Source organism: Hippoglossus stenolepis, chromosome 21, assembly GCF_022539355.2.
Source record: "Hippoglossus stenolepis isolate QCI-W04-F060 chromosome 21, HSTE1.2, whole genome shotgun sequence".
NCBI classification, from domain to species: Eukaryota; Metazoa; Chordata; class Actinopteri; order Pleuronectiformes; family Pleuronectidae; genus Hippoglossus; species Hippoglossus stenolepis.
In genome coordinates this window covers 14,149,123-14,175,683 of record NC_061503.1, presented here as the reverse complement: position 1 = coordinate 14,175,683, position 26,561 = coordinate 14,149,123, and the positions used below count along the sequence as shown (strand labels likewise).

Genomic DNA, 26,561 nt, shown 5'->3' with positions numbered 1-26,561 from the left:
GGGATTCTTTCTACCTGACAACAGTCAGGACCTGTAGAGAATCACTGACTTGCTGCAGCTTTCTTCAAGTTAATCCTGAGATCTGCCTCCAGCCAGACAAGCTCCTTAGTGTTATTTATGGGTGTGTCAGTGTGTCAAAGGCCCCCGTGCTCGGCCTCAACTCGCATCTCTTGACATCATGGCAGCAAAGATCAGGTATCCAGTGAGTCTGTGGCTCCGTACAGCAGTTTAATGTAGTTTGCAAAGGATCGACACAGTAAATGTGCCGGAGTAAAATCTTCATGTGTCAAGTCAGACGTGTGATGTCATGAACACACAGAGGACGACGTTACGAGCCACAAAAGAAATGCAACAAATGTACAAAACATTTTACACACACCAGCACAAACACATCCATATGACACAAAGACTTGCTTTAACTATCCAGAAATAAAGGCCAAATATCCCAAATACGAAAAAATCCACCTTGCACCAATGAATTCCTTTGGAGCAAGAATCTGCGCAGTAGGAGCCACGATGAGCCAGGACATCGAGGTCTCACCGATACACACGCTCGACCAATGACATTTCATCCCAGTAACTAATTAAAACCAAACGTACCATAAAAGAAACACTTGAACATACAGCAGTGTGAAACCATCTTTGAGAAAAACTGATTGATGTGTTTGGTCCATGTCCCATCAACTAACATGGAGCAGGCTGAGTTTAGGACCTACACTGCAGCCATCCACCAGGAGGCGATCAAGATAATTTGGTTTCACTTGTAGGGAGCGGGCATGTTGTCATCCCTAAAGCCAGTGTATGATTAACATGGTTCTCCAGTTATTAGTTTCTATATTACTGTAACATCAGCTCCAGTTAAAACACGTCTTCGGGCCACTATCGCATTTCCACTGTAGAGATTAAAATTGGTGGCTTTAAAGATTAATTTGGGATTTGGGATAATACAAAAATAATGTGAACATATTTTCAGATATGTTGGGATTCCTGTGAAAAAAGGACTTTCCCCTCAACCTTTCTGTTGCAAAATGTGCATCATAGGTTTCATGTTTCAGTTTGTCAGAGACTCACTGTGACTCATCACAGCTCCAGCTGGAGAACACTTTGTTTGGAGAGGGGAAAGAGAACGAGAGGGAAAAACATGGTCACGTCGAGAGAAGCCGGCAGGAAACATTTCAAATAAGATGCAACCAGAAAACTGTCATCAAACCTTAGTGTGGAAACTGAATCGAGAAACTGTCTCCACAAAGAATTCATCAAGTGGAGGAGTGAGTGTTTAAATGTTTGTCAAGTCTTGGAAAAGTACAAAGTACACTTTACAGACGGAAAGATCCTCAGGCGTCTCCTCTGTTATGATTTATGAGTTCCTGATAAGCAGTGGGACTCTGATCGAGACTGACTACACTCAAACAAGCTCCTGATTAATAAAAGTTACTTTAATCACTGAGTACTAAGTATATTTAATCACATAAAATACTCATGACAACAACAGTGGTTACTGGTGTTTTTAGGGCGAGAGGGTGAATGAGACACAGTGACTGAGACTAGTGTGTTCCACTTGGCACAGTCCTGGAGAAAGTAACAGGATTACGGCAGACAGCTAAATCAACAGCTGACACACACACACACACACACAAACACAGAGTATATCTACACACACACATCTCGCAGCTGACAGTGGGACAAAGCAACAACTGTGACCTGAGACGTTGCTCTGGGACCATGATCGCCTTTTACTAAACTATCCGTGCATGTGGATCCGTGTGTGTGACTTCCCACAGACATTTTGAAAGATGTTTCCTTGTTGTCTAACACGACATAGTACAAAATTCAGGAGCCTTTAACGTCAGTGTCGATTTGCTGTAAACAAAAAGCTTCCCTTGGCAGAATGTATTCGTAATGTCAGGCTGCTCAGGGAGCCTCCCCTCAACTGAATGTTCTGGAAACTCTCCTGTTTTTTTGTCTGACCTGGACAATCTCCGGCTAAATTCTTCATATGTGAAAGACAAACTCCGCACAATGTCCAGAAAATTGGGTCCAGACATTTCAGTTTGTGTAATTATAGTTCAATATTAAAAATTTACATGGTAATTTGATCAGGAAACCGACAATTGGATCCATGAGACTTTAGCTTTATTTCCTCCACACATTCCTGTGTAACTAACTGGTGCAGCTCTGACTCAACCCCTCCTGCCTGTACAGGTACAGTAGGTGAATGTCGAACCAGTGTTGTTGTGGATGCAGACTGGAGGAAGTGGGATCTGCTGACTGTCTGTATCTTTTATTCAGCAGAGTCACTTGATGCCAACAATGAAGCTGCTGCCTCATTATCTGTCTGCCTGCCAGGACCGCGCTCGCACAGAAACCATGTGCCATTCAACCTATTCATTTATCCTGAAATGGCAGACGGGCACACACAGACACACACAGACTGGTAGAAGCCTCTGGAGTGAGCTGGATGACAGCTGGCATCTTTTGATACTGGTTGTTTACTGTGCTGCAGTGGAGCCCTGCCGTCCAGAATGCTGAGTCCACTGAAAAGCCCTCACCTCCAAACAACATCACCAAAAGCAGGTGGACGGACATCGCACGGTTCTATGGGACATCTGTCGCTTTTCCTTTTGACCGTCTACTGTTTCAGCACATGTGACGAGGAGGGGGGGGAGGGGGCAAATTAGGAGGCTCCGACAGTTGTCAACACAAGTCATGTGGGTTTTTTAACCATGTGTTTATAGAGTCAGAGACCCCCCCCCTGTGGTATGAACTGGGTGAGATCTGAACGAGCATAACACTTTATGCAGTGCGACAGTAAATCATTTGTCAGACAGTGCACACACAGAAACCATATGAGATGATTTAGTTTCAGGCTGGATGGGAGGTCCAATCCACTGAACTTCTAATCATCGATTATTCTCTCAATATATATCTGGTCTACAAAATATTTGTCTTCAAAATATAGTTTGATAATAACCTGATGATGTTGTTTGAGGATGTTGTGAAGCAGCGTGGGATCATGGGAGTTCTTGTTTTCCCCAAATAATTAAAAAGCTACCAAAGTGAAACATCCTGTTAACTTGAACCAAACTGTGGATTTCTCTGGGTTTAAACATAGTCATCAAAATATATCACCTAGGTCTCGTCCTTTATTGACATTTTAATGAAGAGTTGTTACATATTATATCTTTAATTGGTTAATAGTTTACCAAACAAACTCTATCACTCGACTAACCTCTCCCTAACTCTAGTGCACATATACCAGGAAATGTTCTGGATTGAAATGCAGCCCTGGGGGTGAGGTCTCGTCCTTGATCAACTGTCCCTTCCAAGCAGTAACCCCCTAAGATAAAGACACATTCTGGTGCCATGTTACGATCTAATGTCACTGCTCTAAACAACAAGTCAAAGGAAGGACAGTGAGGAGATCAGTCTGGCTTCAAAGTGTATTTCAACCAGATGAGGCAGCGCTGTGTGGCCTCAGGCAGCTGGATGAAAAGAACACATCTGGCCAGCTGAGTCTAAAGATGCCAAACTCTGTCGAAATATTTCGCGAAGCCGTCTCTTCCACACAAACATGTGAAGACAGAGAGAAATGGTTGCAAAAGCATGCGGGCAAACTGTACTGTGCCCTGCATGTGCCCATTCTGCATTTCAATAGAAACTATTGAATTCTATTGAAACAAAGCCTATTTTGTCACAAGGCCATCTTCATTTTTGAGGGATGACCCCTTAAAAAATGCAGATATCGATATATCTGCCAATATATTTTAAATTAATGGCAATGGTTCCTTCGAGCTTCTCAAAGGAATGTAATTGAGGCTTGATATTTTACAATTTAACCATGAAAACACATACAACCAAATATATAGAAGTCGAATAAAGAACATAAATGCTCATCTTTTCTGCATTGTTTGTGTGTGAAAGGCTCATATCATCTGATTTTATTGGCCACGTGAAGTCATTCAGGCTACGTTGCTTACGGGGGGAAATGGAAAGTACCGTTCCTTCTATTTAAAATACAGGATGTTGACTTCTCTGATTAGGAAGGAAGAATCTGTTTGTGAGAGTAAACTTTGCAGACAACAAGAATAAAACATGAGACATGTTTCACTGTTCTAGTGTGAAGGGTGTGATAACTACACTGAGTCAGGGCAGGGCAAGCCCATCTATTATCTCTGTTTAAATGTCCAGCCCTCGGAATCTCTGCAGCCAGTCCTGTCTTGTTCATTCTGTTTCTCCACTCCGGATAATACCTTGGTTAAGACACAGCAAAATGTCCTTCTGTTGATGATCGTGTAGTTTAAGGACTGTAGCTCTGCTTTTTTGCTTATTTACAGGAGCTGAGATAGAAAAGAGCTGAAAAGAACATTAGAGCGAATACAAAAGTCGCGTTTGGATGTTTGTTGCAGGGGAAAACCCTCCTTGGTCTTTCCAGCATCTCTGCAGTGCAGCGAGCAATGCAGAGACTCCTCCAGGGCATGTGCTTCTTTCTCAAACGCCTTTTTATCCTGACTTTCTTCCCATAACTCCATAAAACTCCCATTTCGGTCTCTCTGTTCCCTCTCCCAAACAAGCATGTGTGAATATCAATGGCTTGTATGACACACACATACATAAGTAGAAACACTCTGGGTGGAACTGCTCCTTTTTTGAATAAACATTTCCACAGCGAGGAGGAGCGCTCAGACGTCTGAGCTCAGAGGGCCGAGGCTGCGTTGTCACAGATACACGGGTCTGTTTGGACAGCGCAGGGTTTTCCCTGAGAGGACCCCAGAGGTGCCCGAGGATATGCCGCACCCCTAAAGCACGACCGATCCCTAATAGTTTGCACATGAGCTGTTACATAACCGATCTCTCCGCTGGAATCACACCACGACGTGCTCGCAGAGAGAATAAATATGTGTTGGAAAAATCCACCCAGTCACAGAAATTCTTAATCCTCTTCCCAAGCTTTTAGGCAATTCAGGGTGAACTCAGGACACGAAGAAGAGACGGCCAATGTGGCAAAGCCTAACTACTTCAATGAGTTCTCGTAATCGCAATTGATGGTGAAGCTAACGTGTTTGTGAATCAGCTCTTATTTATCTGGAATAATCTATACAGGGGATTGTTATCCACGCCCATAGGAATTCAGCCAAACTGCCCAAACGACTGTGGTGTCAGTCACATACAGAGATTGCTCTCACTTTCAGTAATAATAGTGCATGATTAAATAAGCTTATGTCTAGTGTAAAAGTTCAACATAACTGCAGACAGTCTACAGAAATGCATCAAAATGTAAATGTATCTATTGTATCGAAACCGGAGGACATTTTAGATTTGCTTTCTGTATCTCACTGTAGTCTTGAGGCAAGCATGCAATGGTGCATGCTTTGTGCAATCTCTTCTCAAAGATTCAAAAGTGGTTTAAGAAGTTGTGTAAAGACTGAAAAACAGTTTCTACACATTTTCTCATCTCCACAAACGTAGCCAGTCTCTGTGTGAAGTGGGCGTGACACAGGGACGGTCGGTTCAAGTGAGTTTCATATATTGTCTGAAATATAGCTCCGTTGAATGTAATATTAATGTTGAGGGAGTAGGAGGGGTATCCGGCACTATTTCATGACTTGATGAGCATTTTGTTTGAAAGAATCTGACCCCTGCATGGTCATCACACACACTCACTGTTTAATGACTTTGGAACCGTTGTATTCATGCTACCATGAGTCTACACCTTGCACAGCGGGTGAGCGGCCGTGTTGATGACATTTCTAACACACGATGGACACGAAACTGTGTGAATACAAATATCTCAGGATAACAAAAGAGGAGCCATACATGTAGAAGCTGCTAATGAAGATGTCAACTAGGAAAGACAACAACATTTGAGTCAGCGGCTTCTTCTCACACCATCTTCAATGTGCTGAACGTTTACTCCTGCTGCGTTCTTCATACATGGAAGATAAAGTTTGTCTCTGTCCACTTGTCTGATCCAGTCGTTAGCGCCTCGACTATTTTGTCTCTTTAACAGAACTTAAAATACTATTGCACTTTTTTTTACAATTATTTATGCCTCTGCTCATGAGAATCTCCCCCTCGCCCCTTTTTACATCTAGTTCAAATCAAATTAACTCTCCTGCCCCTTGAGCCAAGCTTACGAACACGGCACCTCCGGCAAAGAATGTAAAGAATGTGGTCATTTTTAAACATCTGAGCCAGATTATGTTATTTTTTACTATTTCCATTATATTTTGGATCACACTCTGATCTGGAGCTGTACTTTGCAGGGCCTGTGGCTGGATTTAGCTACTGCAACAGTGCGACATGTAATACACGCAAACTGACACAAACATCTCAGGTTTCCTTGTCGCCAAGTGCTGATACAGGAGCCTGTTGCCAGCGTTAAATTATTCAGCAAGTGGGATGTTTATGTGCATCCAAAATCCAGACGAGGCACTAACCACAAAAGCAGAACAACAGGAGAGGAAAGGACACCGAGACCTGACTAATGCTCTGATGGTAATTAAACAAGCAGTTTGCCTGGCGTGACTGCGATGAGGGGGAATACACAAGTCTTTTCACTTTCCTTGCAAGCAAAGTAAAAACTAGAAAAGCCTTTTTACGGTGTGAGCCAGGGCCAAAGCACAGTAACCTATAACATGCAGCAGCAGACACAACTGATGATAGTGGAATAAAAACACTGATACGCCCCGTCTGCACTGTGTGGATGACCTGCATTTGAGATTTCTCTGCAGGAAGTGAAGCAAGAAGCAAGAGGGATTTAGGTACACACATACATGAAGGATGAAGACGAACTGGTGTGTGACTGGGGGATTCAAACAGCAGCAAATCGTTGTGTCTCTGTTTTTTATATCACAAAGTATCGGCCGATATATCAGTATCTGAAAATGTTTCCCTCAACAGTAACGGTATCGGCATCAGGCCTGAAATGTCCATATTGGTCCGACTCTATTAAGAGAATAGAACAAAATCAGACCACCGCTCGTGTGTGTGTGACCAGAATATTCCCTCAGCTCAATGTGTGTGTGTGTGTGTCTGTCTGTTTCTGTCACCTGTGGCTGCTGCTGTCAGTTGTTCCACCATTAGGGACACACACACACACACACACACACACACACACACACACACACACACACACACACACACACACACACACACACACACACACACACACACACACACACACACACACACACACACACACACACACACACACACTTCTGTTCAGGGCCATCACTAATTCAACTCACGTGACTGGTCAGTTCGTCTCATAGTTGTGAGTGTGTGTGTGTGTGTGTGTTCCTGTGCTTATATCTTTGTGAGGACAATTTTAAGCATAGACCCTACAGAGTGAGGACATTTTGACCAGCCCTCACTTGTTCAATGGTGTTAGGGTTAGAATTGGGTTTAGGCATTTAGTTAGGATGGTTAAGGTTAGGGGCTAGGGGAGGTATTATGAGTGTCCTCACTAAGATAGAAGCGAAAACATATGTGTGTGTGTGTGTGTGTGTGTGTGTGTCTGCGTGTGTGTAACAACATGTAATAAAGTATAAATCAGTGTATTCCTCTCATGTCACTGTCATGTGTGTCTTATCCACGTGTTTTTACAAACTTAAAGTCCCCGCAGCTCTCGGCTCTTTCCCTCGCTCCTCTGTAAACACACAGGGATCCGAACCCCCACACGTTCACTTCCCTTCCCGTCGCTTTTCTTACCTGTTCAGCGGTTTTCACCTCCTGCGGGAAAAAACGTCGGTTTTAATCCAGTCGGGCGAGAAATGCAGCTCCTGCAGATGATGGTGAAGATGATGATGTGGTGGTGGTGGTGGCGGAGCTGCTTTTTTTGCTCCACACAACTTTTCCAGCAGCTTCACTTCCTCGGCTCAGGACCGGCGCTCACAGTCATCGTCCCCCGGGGAGGAAGCGCTTGAATCCGGCGTGAGGAAGACGAGGAGGAGGAAGGTCAAAAAAGGTGTGGACGGAGAAAAGAAAGTGCGGCGACACAGCAGAGCTTCGGTGGGATCAGCTGTCATCTCCTCAGACACCAGCACGGTCTCTCGGCTCCTCTCTCCATGCCTGCACAAAACTAACACCCACTTTTTTCCACTGCGAGCCGAGGCTGCCCCCGCCGCCGCCTGACTGGAAATACTTCTTTTAAATTCAAGTTCAGATACACAACAGAGGTGTGATCAGAGTGAGAGTAAAAATGTTCTAAACGAGACTGGTTGGTAGGAAAAATGCAAAGTATTTGATATAATACATACATAAAAACGTAAAGAAAAAGAAAAGGTGGTTAATCTGGAATTAGAGGGATGATACAATGTTGTAAACAAGACTGATTGCTGAGAAAATGCAAATGATTTGATATAAAACACACAAAAAAACGTAAAGCCAATTAAAAGGTGGTTATTATGGAAATAAAGCAATAATAAATGTATTAAACAAGACTGTTGTCCAAGAAAATGCAAAGTATATGATATATAGCATACACAAAAACATATAGAAAGTACAAAATTAAATAAAATGTTATTAACGAGACTGATTGCTGAGAAAATGCAAAGTATATGATATAATGCATACACAAAAACATACAGAAAATGAAAAAAAACAAGTGGAATTCAAGTGCATGCATTCTAAACTTATATCGGGCTTTTTTTAAGATTGCAACACGTCACATATTATTATAAAATCAGCATGGTTGAAGTAAGCTGTAAATACGTTTTCCAGGCTTACACAATAAAGAGGAAAAACTAAAATAAACACAAAGAAGAAGTACAAACACACATTTGGTCACTCTGAAACCGAATGGCTCACAGAGAGAATGGGAAAAAACTTTAAGTTTGCAACTTTTCACATATTTTATATAGTGTTACCTCGTTAAAATATACCAGGGGGAAAAAATCCATAATCCATAAATAAGCACCACGGTTGAGTCTGACTAATTTCATTCTACGTCAATATTAAGTAAAATTGTTATGTCTCGGTAGAGCTGACATTTTATCATCCACATTCTTATTTTAGTGGCACTAGATACAGTGGCGTGCAAGTACATGTGTGCGGAAGGAAGAAACTGGCTGAGAAAGAACTAAAATACCCACAAATGTTTCCTCAGTTCATGATCTCATTCCTGTGCAGGTCAGCACATGTTGTGTCCACTCCACCCAGACCAAAAACTGTAGTAACACTCTCCAGGACTGGAACTTAGACTTTTCCCTTTCATTGTTTTTCTGAATTAATATTATATATAAAATGGCAAGAAAGCTTTTGCTATCTTTTGAAATCATCATATATTTAATACAGTTAGAAGTGTGAGCATGTCCAGAGTAAAAGTGTAGTAAATAGCAGTAGCTATTGTGGGTTAGAGGAGTGTAATTGTTCCCTGTAAAAAAGCTTTTTGACGCTCAGCAGGAAGGTGTAACCAGCTCCCAGATTTGTGGCTTTGCTTCGCTTTGATTTTCAGCCATTACGACAACGAGAGCCCTTTTTAAGGTGGAGAAAATCATAGTGGTTGCACAAGAGATTATATGTTTGGTAACGTCAGCCACTGTCATTGCAAGTTGTGTTGCACTGAATCGTGTTTTTCTGCTGTGTCTGCAGTAATGACAGCTTCCTCATATGTGAACTTCTATGTGCAGAACAATAGCAGGAAATGAAGCCAGTTGGATGCTTTCCCCCTCGTGTGTTGTCTCGGAAAACAATAAGATCCAGGGCAGGTCTCACTCAAACACACATACATGTAAACAGCCTCAGTAAACACATACAGTATATATGCACCTAGATACATGCACTGTGCAGCATGCTTGGTTTATTACCTTTGAAATGCACATACACCTAAATCTGCAACACATTCCATGTCAGTGTGCAGCTTTTTTTTTCATGTGTCAACCTTAGTATTCAGGACAAGGGGGGACAAAAGGGCTTTGACTCAGTCGTCAACCATAAAATTCCCCTAGAAGTAAATCTTTTGCTGTAGTAAAGCTCCAAAAAAGCTTTTAGTTTTTAAACTTATTGATCAGTAAAACAAATCAGCCAGTTGTGTTTGAAATAAACATTTTTATAACTTTTACTAGAGACTATATTGACTAATGCACCTGCAGTATAATTGAAAATAGCAATAGTTGCAATTACATCAGTATTTTCTTTACTTGTCTACATGTTTGTAAGTTTATTTAACAGAGGAAATAGAGATTGTTACACAGAGAGAAGCAATGTCAGAAATAAGCCATATTAGAGCTGAAGATAATTTAGGTTAAAACAACAACAACTACAAAAACAAACAGATAAACACTTTCACTTTTAAAAGAAAATGACTATATATTCTAAATGCATTGACATATACAGTAAGTGTTAATGAATTCAGATGTATGAGTACATGTTTACAGCATGTGGCAAGTTATAAAAAGTGATATAACTTTAAAAATATATTTTATTACTCTAAGAAAAATAGGTGTGTTTAAAATGCAGCATACGGAGAAGGACATATTGATGTGTATTGCCAAATAAACATTTTTGAAAAGATTTTACATTTTACTATTTCCCTTTTTAATTTGTCATCACCATCAACACTGTCTAATTAAAGACACATAGCCCAAAAATGTTGACCTTCATGTGCAACAAAAGAACAATTAATTTTGAAAGCGTCTGTTCTGTAACTTCCAATAAATCCAGGTCCCCCCTGTGTCAGTCAATGAACGTGGGTATATCAGTGTAGGAAGTGTCTGGCTCTGTGCGACCACTGGTGGGCTTCATTGACGCCACATTTGGCCAACTGAGTGCACACACACACACACACACACACACACACATGCTCACACCCATTCTACAGCTGCGAACCCTCCAGATCAGTGGCCCTGTATGAAACGCCGGCTTTGTGTCCACACACAGTGGCCACTTTCATTAAAGGGCAGTTTGTGGGTCTATTGTTGTCTTTCAGTATTTTGCTGCCAGTTGATCGTCACCATAAAGCTCCACGGGCAGAGAACACATTGGCCGTCGTACAATCGTCCCATTGTGTTTCCTCTGAGAAACATCAGCCAGAGTGTTGGCGCAGGCAAAAAATGACACTGAGTGTGGGCAGTTATTACTGGACTGGACTGAGAGTTGAACTGATGTCAGTAAATGACTCAATGATTACTATGAGTTGTCAGTAGTGACAGTGGATTTGACATTGCTTGGCTGATGTGTATTCAAGATTTTGAGATGTATTGTTCTCTCCAATGTCACATTTTCTGTTTAAATATCTGGATACTTTAAATTAAAAACGTTTCCTATTTACATTGTTTCTTCCCATGAAGTTATTTGTGTGTGACTCCATGTTTGTCTTTGAAGAACCTCAGCACCTCTGATATTAAATCAGAGAGTTGCCACTGAAGTGCATGTTTCCTTTTTCCTGTCTGTCAGAGAGAAGCTATTGTTGTATTCTCTAGTGTTTATGAATGGTAAAAACAAGTGGAGTGATCTGTTGTCCAGTCCACTCTTAAGAGTCCAGAGGGGCCTCTTGTTAACAGCTTGGAGGATCAGTCCCTTCAACACAACGTGAAATCACAGCTTTGTACGACCATCATGCTGTTGAAATGTTCAATAACTGACCACAAGTTTTCATCCTTTATTCTTATAATTAGATCAATTAGATCATTCTAAATGATTTGAAATGCACTTTCCAAATAGAGATACATCCGCATCAATCCAAACCAAGAGTTTGTCATTTGGGCAATTTAGGATGTGGATAAATATTTCCATTCATGTTATTGTGCATTGTTCTATGAGACGTCATCGTCACGCGACCCTTTGCTGCCACCTCCAGGACGCTGAGGCTCATCTGACCGTAGTGATGATGCACCATGTAAAGTCACCTCGTTGCTGATTCATCAGTGTGATGAATCTCATGTTGTACTACAAGCTGATGCTTTGTATTTAACATGATAACATTAACAGTTAAACCTTTATCATTGTACTTAATGTGAAATTGTGTAACTGAATCTGAGCTACACAAACTTTACAAGTTGCTATTTGCAAAAATTATTTATTCACTTCATTTTAATTCTCTGTTATTTTGTGTTTTCTTCATACTTGTATGGGCTAGACTGAAATGCTATAAAATCAACTTCAGCTTGCGGCTTGTAGTGAACTGGTATTATTGCAATTATTAAAGAAAAAACTGACTAACCATTAGGTTATTCATTCAAATCCATTAAAGAGCCACAAACACGGTAAGAACGGAACTGTCTTTTATTTTCAATTTTCATCAAATTATAGAAATTAAAATCCCAAAAGTCCTTAAGAAATACAGGAAATCAATACTGTTACATAAATACACCAGGTTGGAAACAATTCGTCAATACGGACACACAGTTTATATATCAACAAAACACAGAGGTTTGTAATACATAATCAAAGGACTAACAGAGGTCATTTACCATTCCCATAAATTTTATGTGTGAAGTGTGAATGTGTGTATTTTTCTTACAGTATGTGGGACTTTCAGTGTATGTGTGTGCATGTTTGTGTCACGTCTGAATAATTGTCCGTGTCTCATCTGGGGCCGAGCTTTAACGGGGCCTTGAGAGACGAGAGGTTCCTCTTGCTGTTGTGGGGCTTCACTCTCAGGCTTTGTTTTGGTGCAGTTTTCAAGTAAAAATGAAGCTGTCAGGGAAGAGACGAAGAAAAAAGTGATAAAGACTCAGTATCATTACGGCTCACAACAACACACAGACACAAGAAAATAAATTACAAGCCTTATCTGGGGTTCTCCAAGTCGACCCCTCATACCTGCTTTTTCTTCTAATACAGTAAATCGGTGGGTAAAGTTGTGTATCACCTGTGTGGCCTCAGCTGGTCCCACTGTGATGGTGCTGGTGGAGGGCAAGTAGCCCGGGGCGGACACGGTCACAGTGTAGGTGCCTGGTAACAGGAGTCTGAAATAGTCGCCCTCCACTCCTGCAGGAGCGCACACATGAGGAAAGGATAAGAGGCTTCAGAGTATTCAGATTATATATCAAGTACAAGTAGCAGTAATTAAAAATCTTTTACTTAATCTATGCAAATATTTACAGCAACAACTGCATATTCAACTAAATCTGTCCAGTTTTCATGCAAAACGGCCAATGTCAGAGTTATATTGTTATATATTATGGTATTGGTTTATTTTTACAGATGCATTTTCATATAAACAACATGTTTTATTGTTGTATGTTGCACTCAATTTGGGCGATTTTATATATCACCAGTTGGCTTAATTTACTGTTTAACAATGCATCATGTTGTCATAATCTTAATCTGCAACGCAAGTGGAGACTGTAGCAGAACAAAATTTACAACTAAATAATAGTATTAAGTTGTACTTCCTTATAGAGCATAGAGTAGCCTGAAATTATAATACACTTGATTATGGTACTTAAGTAAATCTACAGTTTGCACTATTTTCAACATGCACTTGTACCACTGACCAATAGATGGCAGTCTGTCCCACTGCACTTTTTTTTTTTGGTTCTGATGATAAATTAAAGTTCAGCTGTAGAACAACAAACTCTTGGGGCCTGTGTCTCTTTCAAATTAAAACACATATGAAAACTCTATTTATCTTGAAATAAATGTTCTTATGTTATTAAGTTAGTTTTTTGGACGCTTCATTCTAATCTTAGCAGAATATTTACCACAAACCACTTATTTCTACTGCATCTTACCGCTGGTCACATCATGGGGGAAGCCAGCTACAGAAACCTCGGCGTTGCCGACAACGTTGTTGTTTTCATCATACACCATGCCTTTTATCCCCTGATGCACCTGGAGAAGGAGGAACATGTATATTACTCTAAAAGAATTCGGTGCCGTCCAAAATACAACGAACAAAATCTGCTATAGAGTAAACCAGACTGTAGATAGCTTCTTGTTTGAATGTTATAATAGAAGTCATATAAGGTCGTACACTCAATTTCTAAAGCAAATGCCAAAACATTTGACGTGATTAACCCTCCCCCGTCTTGTGGTCTGCAACAGACACACAAGCAAAACAAAACAGTATCTGCAGCCTCTTTCATTGTGGTGTGTTTAATCATTGCAGTGGAAAAAGTGTACATTTCTGACCCCTCCCTTGTGGCTTCAGAATTAGCATTATTGGCAAAGCGTTACGAACATTTCTTCTCAGAGGGATAGAGGACATGTTGTCTTCAAACCAAGGCTCCATTTTAATGCTTGACACAAGGTAAAGGTCAGTTTAATTGTATTACACGTTATCCAGGGAATCCCAGCCAACATGTCCAGGAAACTAAAGACTCTGGTCTGTTGTGTATGAGTGAAGGACTGTGTGTTTTGTGGCGCATGCATCAAGTTGTAAAACCTTATTGACATAAACTGTAATCTGCAAAATTTTGTGTACGCTTCAGTGTGTTTGCTCTGACCTGCTCCAGGTAGGAAACCAGTGCTTCTCGGTTGCCCAGCCACTCTCTGGGCAGAACTGACGCTGGAGGGAACTTATCACAGCTCAGCTCCAGGGTGATCTCGAAACAGTTGGTGTACAGGTAGTTAAAGTCCTGCATGCCTGAAATACACAGAGATATTTAATTTCACTTTGGATAAAGGACACTATGTCTATATACATATATGAAGAGGGGTGTGTGGACCCTTCGACCCATTGAGGGGCTGTTCAGATCTTTAAGGAGAATTTCAAATTCTTTCAAATAGAAACTAAAGATGTAATTTTTGTTGGTAAGAAACTGGACAACACAGCTTCTACTTCGTTGTACGAGAGCTGTTTAATTCTTCCAGAGAACTGACGCTAAGCACATTTTTCATGGACTTTGCATCCGAGGCCAATATTGGGAGGGACCAGTTCAAAAGTAGCCTCGCAGACCATGACATAAGACTTGGAGCAAAAGGAGCTGTTAAAGTAAATATAACGTGCTCCTACCAAATGCGACTGTGGGTGTTTTCATCATAATTCAAACGCTCGCATGACACAAGCGAAAAAAGCTCAACAGATTCACATTCCAGCAGACGAATCCAGACCAGGACAGATCAAAGAGGTGGTTCTTGATAGTGTTGCAGTTGCAGGTGAACTGAGCTGGGAACGAATACACGACCAGACAGTTTGATGAACTGCAGAATCAAAACATGCCTGTAAATATTCATCAAGGGTCTCAGTGCATAAACCAAACAAGCTGGCTGAGGACTTCAAGTCAGCTGCAAGCGCCAAAGCTTGTATAAATCCTAATGGCCCGTTGGTGTCCGATGCCACAACGTGCTATCATTTAAAACCCTGATAAAACCCCCACTCTGCATTCTGGGGTTTTACATGACACACGAAAACAATTCTCAAATGTTCAACTGGTTTTTTTTACTAGTTGCAATTAACAGACTGTAAATCTGCTTCGCTACTGATGAGACATTGAATTTCTTTACTCAAGACTGGATCTCGTAACACAAAAACAAGATATACTACAGTTAATACTACACAAAAAATACAGTAAACGATGTGTATATTTACTGTATGTGGGGGAATGTTCCAGCCACTTACAGTTTTCACCACTGCGAGTTACAAAAGCGCCCAGATTCTGTGCAGCTCAAGTGAAAGGCTAAAAAAAATAAGACCTCAACCTCCCCACAGATAATAATTCAAACAGTTCCTCTGGTTGTTGTTGGCACGCAGTCACCTAATTGTGGTAACGGTGCCGGTGGTTAAACCCACCGAAGTGGTGTCACTTACAAACGTGAGCAGCTAAAGTGAGGGGGCAGAGGGGAGCGGCTACTGATGTACGGGAGGTGAAGAGGTTGGGGGGTGTAGCACAGAGGCCCCCGGAGAGTGTCACGGAGTTCACGAGGACACTGGGACACGCAAGCCTCTCAAGGCATCTCATTCATGCTGCAGCCCATGCCAGTGCTTGCCAACACTCATGCAGGTGGCCTTGTCTTTCTTTTGAACGAGAAAGATAATGGATGTCCTCCAACATACTGGAATTTTCCACGTCAGCAGGGGAATACAGGGAGATGGTCCCGACCAGTGTTCTCTGTATTTGAGGTGCACGGCAATACCCAGAGAGACACTCCCTTTCTTTCACTTAGTCAATGGATATATTGCAAATTGTTCTGTTAATGAATACTTTCATAAAAGGGTTGAAAATCATCGTTTAAGGGGGATAGAGACATGCATTTCATGAGTTTCTAGTTTTGTCTTTTTGAATTTGTCATTTTCTCTTGGTGCTGCTCATGGACAGGAGGTGTTGCTGACCTTTGGACAGAGAGTACCAGCTGGCACCATTGGTGATCCCCTCTTCGAAGAAGTCCCCGCAGTTCCAGCCCTTGTGCATCCAGCTGTGAGCGTACGAGTAGGTCCTCGCCAACTGCCGTCACAAAGGATAACAGATGTGCATGAGCACGATCAGTCGCCACGTGTTCCCGCACACATGCGACAGACAGAAATGGCATCGGATGTGTATTACAGACCTGTCTGAAGATTTTGTCATCCGGAGTTGCCGCGTATGTGGTCCTCCCTCGAATGCGGGAATCTCTCGACTTGTCGAAGGGGTAATTGGCCACCACGGCTCCTCCATGGAGGTTGGCAGACAGGACGAAATTGTAGTTTTGCATCCATTTTATGACGGCCAACGTCTCTGGTTCAACCTGTGGAGGATATTCAATGAGAAAGTTATACAGAAAGTCACCATAACTGTTAGAGCTGATGTCCAGAGACCATACAGACCTTTTATATACATGCACACACCAAAGACATGCTGGCCAAACAGAGGACTATTTACATTATGTCTTTTATGGAATGTATATTTATATACTGTAATAGTGTCTGTCAGACCTCCTGTGCAGTTACTTATAACAAAGGTTTTATACATAACCATCACTTCATCCCACACCTGGTTTCCCTTTTCCCCAGAACCACTGGCTTCTCTTGGCTGGTTATTTTTTCTCTGTGATTTTTCTTGCCAACAGGCTCATCTTGAGACACCCATGGTTGATTCCTCTCTTGTTTGTTACAGGCGCCTCCTTTTTAGTTTTTGAGTCTCGACATAAAGAGATGCACAAAAGTCGAGACTCAAAAACTAAAAAGGAGGCGCCTGTAACAAACACTGAGCACGATGAATGAGTCATTAGAGCCTTGATGGAAATGAGATAAACTGCAAGATTGTAGGATAAAGAAGAATTTCATACATTTCAAGGCAGAGGAAGAAAGATGAGTTTACAAGATAATGCAGTATTTGGATAAACACAACACTCCTCCAACCTCCATAGAAAATCTACAATAACCCATTATGGTCACAAGACTATTTAATAGGTTACATAAGGCTGTTAATATTTACTTTACATGTATTAACCCATCTCATGCTGCACTTTCATCCTCTGCCTCACATTATCTAATCAGTTCATCTCCAGTTCACTGCTACAGACATCTTAACCCTTTAGATTCCAGTTCAGGCGGACATCTCTTCTCTCTCTCGCAGCACAAACCATCCTCACTCCCTCCTGGGTGCATTTCGTGCTTAGAGAACAAGGACTAAAACCTCTCCTTGAGTGAGGTATGTAGGAAAATAAACACAGTCTGGCTCTGTTCAAAAATAATCAGGCCGCTCGGAGCCCAACTGGCCTTGAACGCAGCATCGGCACCAAGAAATGCGCGTCGTGTTTTGAAGACTGGCAGGTGTTTATGATGCGTGGATCTTTATATACTCCCGTACATGCTTTGAAGTCAGACCTGTCCCTGTGGTGTTGGGTTTCACATGAAGTGCACACACACACACTCACAAAAACACCCTGACGGTCATTTCTTATTGTTACTCTCAACGAATAACTCAGGTAGAGGCAGAATACCATCAAATCCACACATTCTGGATATAAAGTTTATATCAAAGAGGCAATCAATTGTCAGCGGATACTTTCGTCCTGCAGGCTTCATGGTGCGAGACTGGTTCTGGTTTCGTATTTGACACAAGAGTTGAGGGTTAAATATGCTTCTTCATACAGGTATCAAAATACTCCATGGGCAAGGCGCCTGAAAGGCCAACCGTTGATGTATTGTGAGTTAAAACAGCAGAATAGATATAGTTCTCTTGATGAGGAAAACTGTGTTTCTAACTAAACTTGCTCCTCTGGATAAAACACCAGCAGTTGGCTGAATGCAGCATGGCTGAGCCTGTGAGGATGTAATCCCGGCCGGCATGAATGAAGTATCTGTAACAGCGGCACAGTTTCTCTTTTGTGCATCTCTTTCAGGCGGCAGCCATGTGGGTAGACGGCCAACTGGAGGGAACAGCGTTTTAGTTTTCTCAATGCATTTGCAGACCAGACACTAGTAAATAGAAAAACAAGTTTGGAAATCAAAGGCAGTTAATTGCTAAGGAACAAAAAACAATTTATTGTGCGTAAGTGATAATGCAACTGTTGCTCTTTAATGCCGTACTTTGTTTGGAGGAGATTGAGGCCACAAATGCTGGAGATACAACACAATGCACCATGCGTGTGCATCTATTCACTACACTGAGGGTTTTGTGGTCTTTTATTTTGTTATTTTTCTTCGTCAGCAGGTGTTTCAAGGTGGGAGTGTCTCAACCTATGTTTAGTTGCTTTAAATTGGTTAAAAAGTTAGAAATAATATCAAGGCTGTAACTTCTACAAACTGTGAATGCCATGAGTCCCTCCAGGTAAAGCTATAACGTCAAAATATTCTTTGAATCCCTGTTTTTTTACTCTGCAAAGGAGATTCTACATTTTTTTTACTTTACATAGGGTAGAACATCTTTATTTCTCATTGTTAATGTAACATCAGACGGACAGATAACACGCATATTATGTAGAAGTTGGTCAATAGTGTCATAATAAGATGGAAACAAACTCTCATCTCATATTGGAGTGTATTTGACTTTTGAGCCTCGGGGGGATATTTCAGTATATTTATAGAGATTCCATTATGAAGCTCTGACTTGTTTCAGGAAGGATGAACTGAAGGCCAGGGCCAGTTTCGAGATAGAGAGACACTACAAGGAAATTAACCATGAAACTGCAACAGTGTCTGCTGAAGATAAGATGACTGCGGACGAGGCGTCCTCCGGGATTTGACCTTCAGATGTAAAACGCACTGTTTATCAGACAGTTAGTTTGAGAGCACATTTCTTCCCTTCCCTTCTCTGTTCATTTTACACTGCAGAGAACCAAACTATGTTTATTCCCTTTTTGATATTTACTGTGTTGGGCAAGTTTCTCATTTGTACTTTTAATGGAAAGCATCTGCAGTTACATGTACAGTACAAGACTGTGCAGAGAGCTTTGTGTGTTCCTGCCAACTGCCTGGCAATTTCATTTCCAATAGTCTCATAGCAACAAAAATATCCACAAACAGGGATCCAGCTCAGGGGTGAATGTGTTGGTTCAATGAAGAAAGTCGGCGTCTGTGTCGTTGGAAGTCAGACACTTGATGAAGAGGTGATTTTATGAGTGAAACCACAGGTTTGTAAGAGGGAGTCAGGCGGTAGCAGGTAACAGACACACTCTGAAACCACAGAGACGGTCAGATCAACTTCTCATGGTGGTGATAGAGAGGAACAAAATTCTTCATATACATTACACAAATCTTATCAGCTGTCCCAGGAGTAAGGACCTTTGTATTTCCATGTAATTCTGTTTACTTCTGACTTCCTTCTAGGCTGGAAGACAAATGCCAAGACTAATAAACTCATAAACCTCTGAACAATCTTTAAAATTAAGTCTGGATCCAAAAGATATTCTTAAAGATGCGTTTGTTCCCCGTCTGCATGCAGCTGCTTTGTGAATGTTTCAGTTTGCAAAGACAAAGGGGAGTTTAAAAAAAAACAAAACAGTTTACATAAGGAAAATATAGGTTTTGCAATAAGAAAAACACAGCAGATCCAAACAGGTCCGACTGCTCAGACACACAAAAGCACCAACCAAGTGATTTACAAGCTCTGCTCTCTGCTTGAATTTATGGACAGTTTATTTTTATTTAGTTAAAGCTCAGCTGGCAGCACAGTCTGTTCCACAAATCTCACAAAATCATTGAATGCCAACAGCTCAGCTATGTTACTGTTGCTCACCATTCAATGCACAAGCAAGACAAATGTCCTCACCCATGTTCCTCTCTCACCCAAGCATGCACATACTCATACACGGTGAAGGATTGTCTTCACTGACCTGTTGCTCCCAGTTATCCGGCAGCGGCAGGTGGTGGTTTCGCCCTTTGGTTTTCTCGTAGTAGTACATGAGCGCGTTCAGGTCTGGGAAGTTCCGGTTCAGATCCATTTCCCTGGAGTTCCCTCGACCCACCAGGTAGCCGTTGAACTCTGGACCCTGTTGACCCACAGACAAACTTATCGAGTGTGAAAACCTGTTTGAGTCACAGTCACCTCGTTCCATCATGTTTTTGGCTTCAGGGGTTTTTAGTTTATTTCAGACTATGATTTCTAACTGCGTGGTTGCGGTAAAGGAACTGCACAGGCAGAGCAACAATAGGAAATTGTTGTCTAGGGTTGGCAAAGATGCTTGGTGCAGACTGAAAAGTCTCATTAACCACTGGAAGTTATTCCCATAAAATGTTGCACAAACATTCATAATACCCTGGGGATGAACCCTGATGACTGTGATGATTCCCAGCATTTTTCTTTTCATGTTGTGCCACCACAAGGTTCACATTTGTGGTTCAGGACGGAACGTCTCCACCACCGATAGGACACAGACATTCATGCCCCCCCCCCACCGGGGTAAAATGCTATTATACTAACAAGTTAGCAATATATGAGCAAAAAGCTGAGATGAACTGTTGGAAGGCCCTTCTGTTCTCGAGTACGGCCTCACAGAGCCGTTAGCGTGGCTGTAGATTTATTATTCTCTGGACTCAGGGTGTTGGAATTTCACTTTTCCCTGTTTGCATTAGTTGCAACTCCAAAAAAAACGACCATTTATCATTGCGTGTTTTCAGAAGTCAGAGCATATTCCAGGAAATGATCGAAATAGGGAATCTTAGTATTTCTATGCAAGACAACTGAGAGTACTTTACATGGAGATGCAGTATTTCAATCTTACACACTACTACGCCTTCTAGGATGAAACGACCTCCCCCATTGTTTTCCAGATGCTGCTGCTCCCAAACATCTGTTGATGAAACAAATTATAGTGTGGTGTGCACGTGTCATCCGAGTGTGGCAAACAGAAGGAACGTCGTGTGCAACATGGCCTCCTTAGGACGTATAATTAGTGATTGTATGCGTGTGTGTGTGTGTGTTAAAGGGGGTTTCATGTCAAGTCTGTTGTTTCATGGTCTGTATAATTATCCCAGTAGAACGCGGGGGGGCTCCCTCGGGGAAACTGATCGATGGTGTTATAACAGACAAGATTTCCTGTTTTCTCCAAGTTGCTCATCTTGAACACAAACCTTCATTTAATATCAAGTCAGATTCCTTTAGATGGATGTTATCAGAGGGAGTTGGTGCTGAATATGTGTATTGAGCTCTGATTTTAACTTGCGGAACTCAACTTCCACAGAGGGACCTTAACTTTTCGAACATTTCCACTGGCAAATAATGTGGAAACTTTTTCCAGAGTGGTAAATGATTGCTCAAGAAAAACAGCCGAGCGCGTCCCCGTGGAAGATTTTCCTTGCTTTTTTAAAAATTCTTTAGTTTTGGTTCGCAGAAGCCTGGAGGTCAGGGTGTACATTACCTGTCTGGCAGCCACCTCGTAGCCATCGGGGTTCATGGAGGGCAGGATGTGTATGCGTGTGTCATGAATCAGCCTTGTGATCCGCTGGTTTCCGGCCCGGTACTCCTCGCACAGAAACTGGGATAACTTAATGAGCAGCTCGCGACCGAGCACCTCGTTGCCGTGCATGTTGCCCACGTACTTGAACTCTGGCTCCACTGGAGAGGAAATGGAGAGGTGGAGGGGGCATGGCGTCAAAAAAAGACACAAAGAGAGCTACGAAGCTTGACATTTTAAATGAATGCCTGAGCATGCACGCAGACGCACACGCACACGCACACACACACACACACACACACTAGCTCATTAACTCAGTAGGCTGTCTCTTTCATGTTTTTGATTCAGCCTATAGATTTTTTCTGTCGAGTTACAAGTTTGAATTCTTTACATCATCACTATCACGTAACTTTACTGATAAGCATGTGGCATAAGAAGGATCAACACAATAGCCCCCTTTTGACTGGCTGAAGGATGGGCCAGGAATCCTGCCTCCTCCATGTTACTGGATGGGACGTGGGCCAAACCCCAAAATTCTAAATCTTTCTTGATTATCTGTCATTTTAGGTAGCTCTAATCTAATTTGATGCTATAAAACCCGGGGGAAACGTCATGATTGACAGCTGAAACTGACTCGTGATTGGTCAAGAGCATGTATGGGCAGGACCTTGATACCGGGACTCCACCCCCTGATCGCTGTGCAGTCTCTGGGTTCTAGATAGTGGGGTCTTTTAAAACAGTTTATGATCACAACCATCTTACAAACATTCTTCTCAGCGACAGTTTGTTTAGAGATTTGAATGAGCCTTTCTAAGTGGCTCCTGTAGCCTTGAGCCTCAAGCAGAGATGAAGAGCAACAGAGATCTGGTCACCACATCTCCATCTTATTTTGAAACAGGTAAAACACACAAAGTCTCACTGTGAGCTAATTTACTTTCGTTGCTCAATGTTTTATTGGAGTTTCCTGATAAGGATTTTTCTCAATGTTCAGCCAAAGGTGAGCTCTGGAGTCCAGCTACAGATGATTGAATTATTTGGATAAGGTCATCTGGCATTCCGATGTATCTGTCAATGATTGAGTGAGCTGCTTCCCTCTCTGTGTCGGGATCCCTCTTTCCACAGGGTCCCTTCATTAATCACTGCATCTTTGCATAAGAGACTTATGAGCCCCAGAAACACAACAACGAGAGCTACTGCAGAAAACTGGCCAGGGTATAATATTTCAATATATGGCCCAGTACATAGAATGCAACTGTTTTAACTGTTGTAATGGTGTTTTTTGAGGGGTTGGGGTATTGTGTAGGTGAGTAGATACTTCCAAATGTATGAACACCCTTCTCTAATTGCTTCAGGAACCCAAATGGTGCAGCTTGGGCACCGCAATTCACCTCCCTTTCTTTAGGAAGGGGCCAACTGGCCTTAAGATCAGAAAACAGTGCTGGCTCTGAGCGTGGAGCTTAAAAAAAGACTCACACACACACATACACAAACACAGCAGTATGTGAAAGACATGAACTTCCTAAATGTTGCAAGAGGCTTGACCCAGACAAGACATAGGGTCGCCCCCCCCCCCTGTGAAGTGCGCAGTTCCTGTTTTTCACCCTCGGTCACCTTGCAACAGAACAGGCGCACATCCTTCTATTCTACTCAAGGAAGCCCCTACGTGTGCACATGCAGAAAAAAAATTGCAAGCTCAGCCGCCGCCAAATAAGCATTTTTTCAAATAGCTGCTATTACAAATACAAGAATGGGTGTTGAAATCACAAAACCTCTCACATGAGTATGACCCTTTGGCCTGTTTTCAATACAAACACCGGCTTTAATGAGTTAGGATTTTTCAGTTTGCGAACGATACATAAAATAAACGGCTGAGGAGCTGATTCGGGGGTTTGGAGAGGAGGGGAAAACAAGCAAAGCTTTCTGAAGAGTGGGTTCAGGGTTAAAGCCGTGTTGACTCAGACTGAACCCCTGTGCCATCTGCTCCGCTTTGAATAACACCCCACACATTCTCAGTGGCTGAATGGCAAAAGAGGAAAAAAAAATGAAATGAATCACAGATGTTGTCTCGGTTCTTTCAATTTTGCCTTTGAGTTTTCCGCAGATCACGGTGAACTGATGTTTATCGAAGGATCCAGCTCGGAGAACACTGCTCCTTTTTGGTCTTCGCTGCTAAGCCCCACTGAAACTCAGCTTCATATTCGAAGAGCTTGCATTTCAATCTACAGAAAAAACACAGAGCGTGTTCAGACTGCTCTGTCTCCTGCCAGTTCTGCTCTCAGCAAGAAGTGTACAACAAATGAGCAGCCAGGCCTGGGTATTAGAAATCCATAATCATTTAAAATCCATTTTCTGTGCCACCAGAACAAAATATCATGTTTTTATCAGCTTCAGTAGATAATTCATGCCGTTAGAAATAGTTGGAACTTGTTGTTTAATAGAAATTCTAGCACAAATAAACTGATATTCAAATTTTTTACATATCAACTTGAACTTGCTGTTATTTTCCCTGTTATCAACCCCCATTAAAACACTTTTTATCCTAATGGAACCTGCCCATCCACAGGGAGTCAGCTGGTACTCACATGCTTCATGGATGCCCGGGTTATCACTGAACTCCAGCACGTAGAGGTGGCGCCCCTCCACGCTGTGCCCGATGCTGTAAATGCGGGTGACGTAGGGGCACTCGCTCTGCACTGCAAACAGAGCTCGCACCATGTCCTCGTACCGGTGATGCTGGAACTCCGAGCCCGCCACCAGGAGCCCCATCAGCCCCAGCAGGACAGCACCAAGCCAGGGGAGAGTCCACCGCCGCTGCATGGTCCCTCAGCCCAAGTTGTGCAGCACAGGAGGAGATAAGGGGAGCCTGGTGTAGAGACTTGCTGCAACAATGCAATGCACTCACACACACTTTCAGATGTATATTTATCTCCTCACACACCAAACATACTGGCTACTCCCTGCTTGCTCTTTTCCGTTCCCGTTCACCCTTGTTTCTCTCCCTCTCCCCCTGCCTCCTCCCACATACAGTCCTCACACTGAAGAGCAACTAAGGACAGCCCCTCGCTCCTTCTTTGTCTCACTCTCCTCCTCCAACAGCTGCTTCTCTCCCTCTCTCTTTCCCTTTGGGTCCTTGTCAAGTACATGCTACTTGCTTTATTGCTGCTTAGAATGCTTCTGCTCCCAAGTGGTCCGTCCCACAGGGCCCTCGTCTCTCTAACAATCCGATTTTCGTTCTTGTCCCTGAGACACTCGTTTTCAATCCCTTCCTTTGTCTCTAACTCTAGTTCGGTTCTATGCTGCCTTCCTGGGAAAGAGGGGTTGTTTCCACGGCACTGCTCTCCCCAACCCCTGCAGCCCTCAATCATCCATTCATTAACTCTTAAGTCAACACACAGCCCCTCAGTGTGTGTGTGTGTGTGTGTGTGTGTGTGTGTGTGTGTGTGTGTGTGTGTGTGTGTGTGTGTGTGTGTGTGTGTGTGTGTGTGTGCATGCACGCACATGTGCCTGCACTCCTCAGATGAATCAGTGTGAGAGGTCTTTCGCAACCTTTGGACTGGTTTTGTTGCTTGGTTTCCTTGAAGAAGCATTCAAACACACACACACACACTGACACACACACACATATGTAGGAAAACATACCCACACACGCTCTTATGGCCCAGGGAAGAAAGACCAAATGCTGCAATTAAACTTCTAAAACACACCGGTTGATGCCAAGACACCCCCCCCTCTCTGTGAACACACACAAACACACACACACACTGCAAAGCGTGCAAGGGGTGCTGTCAATCAAACCTTCCAGAGAAAAGAGGAGTGTTTTTTTTCCCCTCACAGAGAGTTGTGCAACAGCTTGTAGAAGTTTCTAAAAAGAGAACAGGGAAAAGCAAATGAGACGCAAGAGAAAGAGCCGAAGAAGGAAAATGAAGCAACATCGAAACTCAAGAGGAAAGAAAAACAAGGAGGGAAGATGAAGATCAACAGACAAGGATGGAGAGAAAAAGGAGGAGAAAGAGAGACAATGTAAAGGACAGAGATATAGTGAGAAATTTAGACAAATACAAAGACTGACTAGGCAGCAGTGCATTGAAAGATCTGCCTTTTTCTCATTGCTTTCCATCCCATCAGTGCCATTGCAACTGACAAGTTAAAGTGAGAGTGCACTGGTCCTCATTGTCTCTCTGTTTGGTCTGCCTCATTGTTTACATCTGTCCCCCCCCTTTTTAAACATTCACTCTGCTCCCCGCTCACATCCCTCTGCCAAAAGCTCTCAGCTGTGACTTTCAGTTCGGTGAAACAGTCCAGTCCAAGATGTCCCAAAACCTGCTTCACTGAGATCAGATTAAATGGATCGTCACTGTCACTGACCCTGAAGAAAACAGCACAGGACAAGTTCAGTTTGTATCAAGGAGTTAAAACATCAAGTATTAACTCCGGATTACCTTGAAGAATTTCACCTTGAATTGTCTTAAGTGAATGTGTAACCAAATGGAAACTCTGAGGCCGAGCGACATTTTCTGTTGTTTATGAAACTTGGATAAAGTTGTGCAAGAATATTGATACTCTCACCGGGTACTTTACATTCTCGGCTGGGGTGAGAGGAGAGAAATGGGGAAAGGAGAGAGAGAGACTAAGGAAAAATTGAGTAACTGTCATATTTAAGCTCTGATAGACTTGTTGTTATAATGAGAATAGTCACAGTGATACTTATAGATGTGATGATGGTGTGAATGATAGTAGCACCAGTTAATAATATACATAAATACATATACATATACATATACATATACATACATCCAGGGAGTACCCCGCCTCTTGTCCACTGTATCATGCAGCATTCAACCAACAGGATTCAGTGTACATAG

General features: G+C 42.3%; 2 protein-coding genes across 3 annotated transcripts in view; both read right to left on the bottom strand.

Annotated features, from left to right (window-relative positions):
- The window catches only part of LOC118100342 (dynamin binding protein), a 39,529-nt gene extending 31,445 nt beyond the window's left edge, over positions 1–8,084 (bottom strand). For both annotated transcript variants that reach the window (XM_035145308.2, XM_035145309.2), the window contains exon 1: positions 7,711–8,084. The gene's annotated coding sequence lies outside the window, so the exon portion shown is untranslated. The remainder of the gene's footprint in view (positions 1–7,710) is intronic.
- A 4,124-nt stretch (positions 8,085–12,208) lies between these two features.
- On the bottom strand, positions 12,209–25,068 carry cpn1 (carboxypeptidase N, polypeptide 1). Its single transcript, XM_035146078.2, has 9 exons — positions 24,282–25,068; positions 21,664–21,860; positions 20,140–20,295; positions 16,432–16,608; positions 16,217–16,328; positions 14,391–14,530; positions 13,677–13,776; positions 12,812–12,930; positions 12,209–12,636 (listed from the first exon to the last, which is right to left on the bottom strand). The coding sequence occupies exons 1-9, from the start codon at positions 24,514–24,516 to the stop codon at positions 12,526–12,528; spliced, it is 1,347 nt and encodes a 448-aa protein (XP_035001969.1). The 5' UTR covers positions 24,517–25,068; the 3' UTR covers positions 12,209–12,525.
- Positions 25,069–26,561: the final 1,493 nt, after the last annotated feature.

Excerpts from the sequence above, each read along its gene's own strand:
- cpn1 (XM_035146078.2), bottom strand. The coding sequence starts at position 24,516 with ATGCAGCGGCGGTGGACTCTCCCCTGGCTTGGTGCTGTCCTGCTGGGG. Across the intron at positions 14,531-16,216 it reads CTGGTACTCTCTGTCCAAAG|GCATGCAGGACTTTAACTAC; the intron begins GTCAGCAACACC and ends TGTGTATTTCAG. Across the intron at positions 12,637-12,811 it reads GACCAGCTGAGGCCACACAG|CTTCATTTTTACTTGAAAAC; the intron begins GTGATACACAAC and ends CTTCCCTGACAG.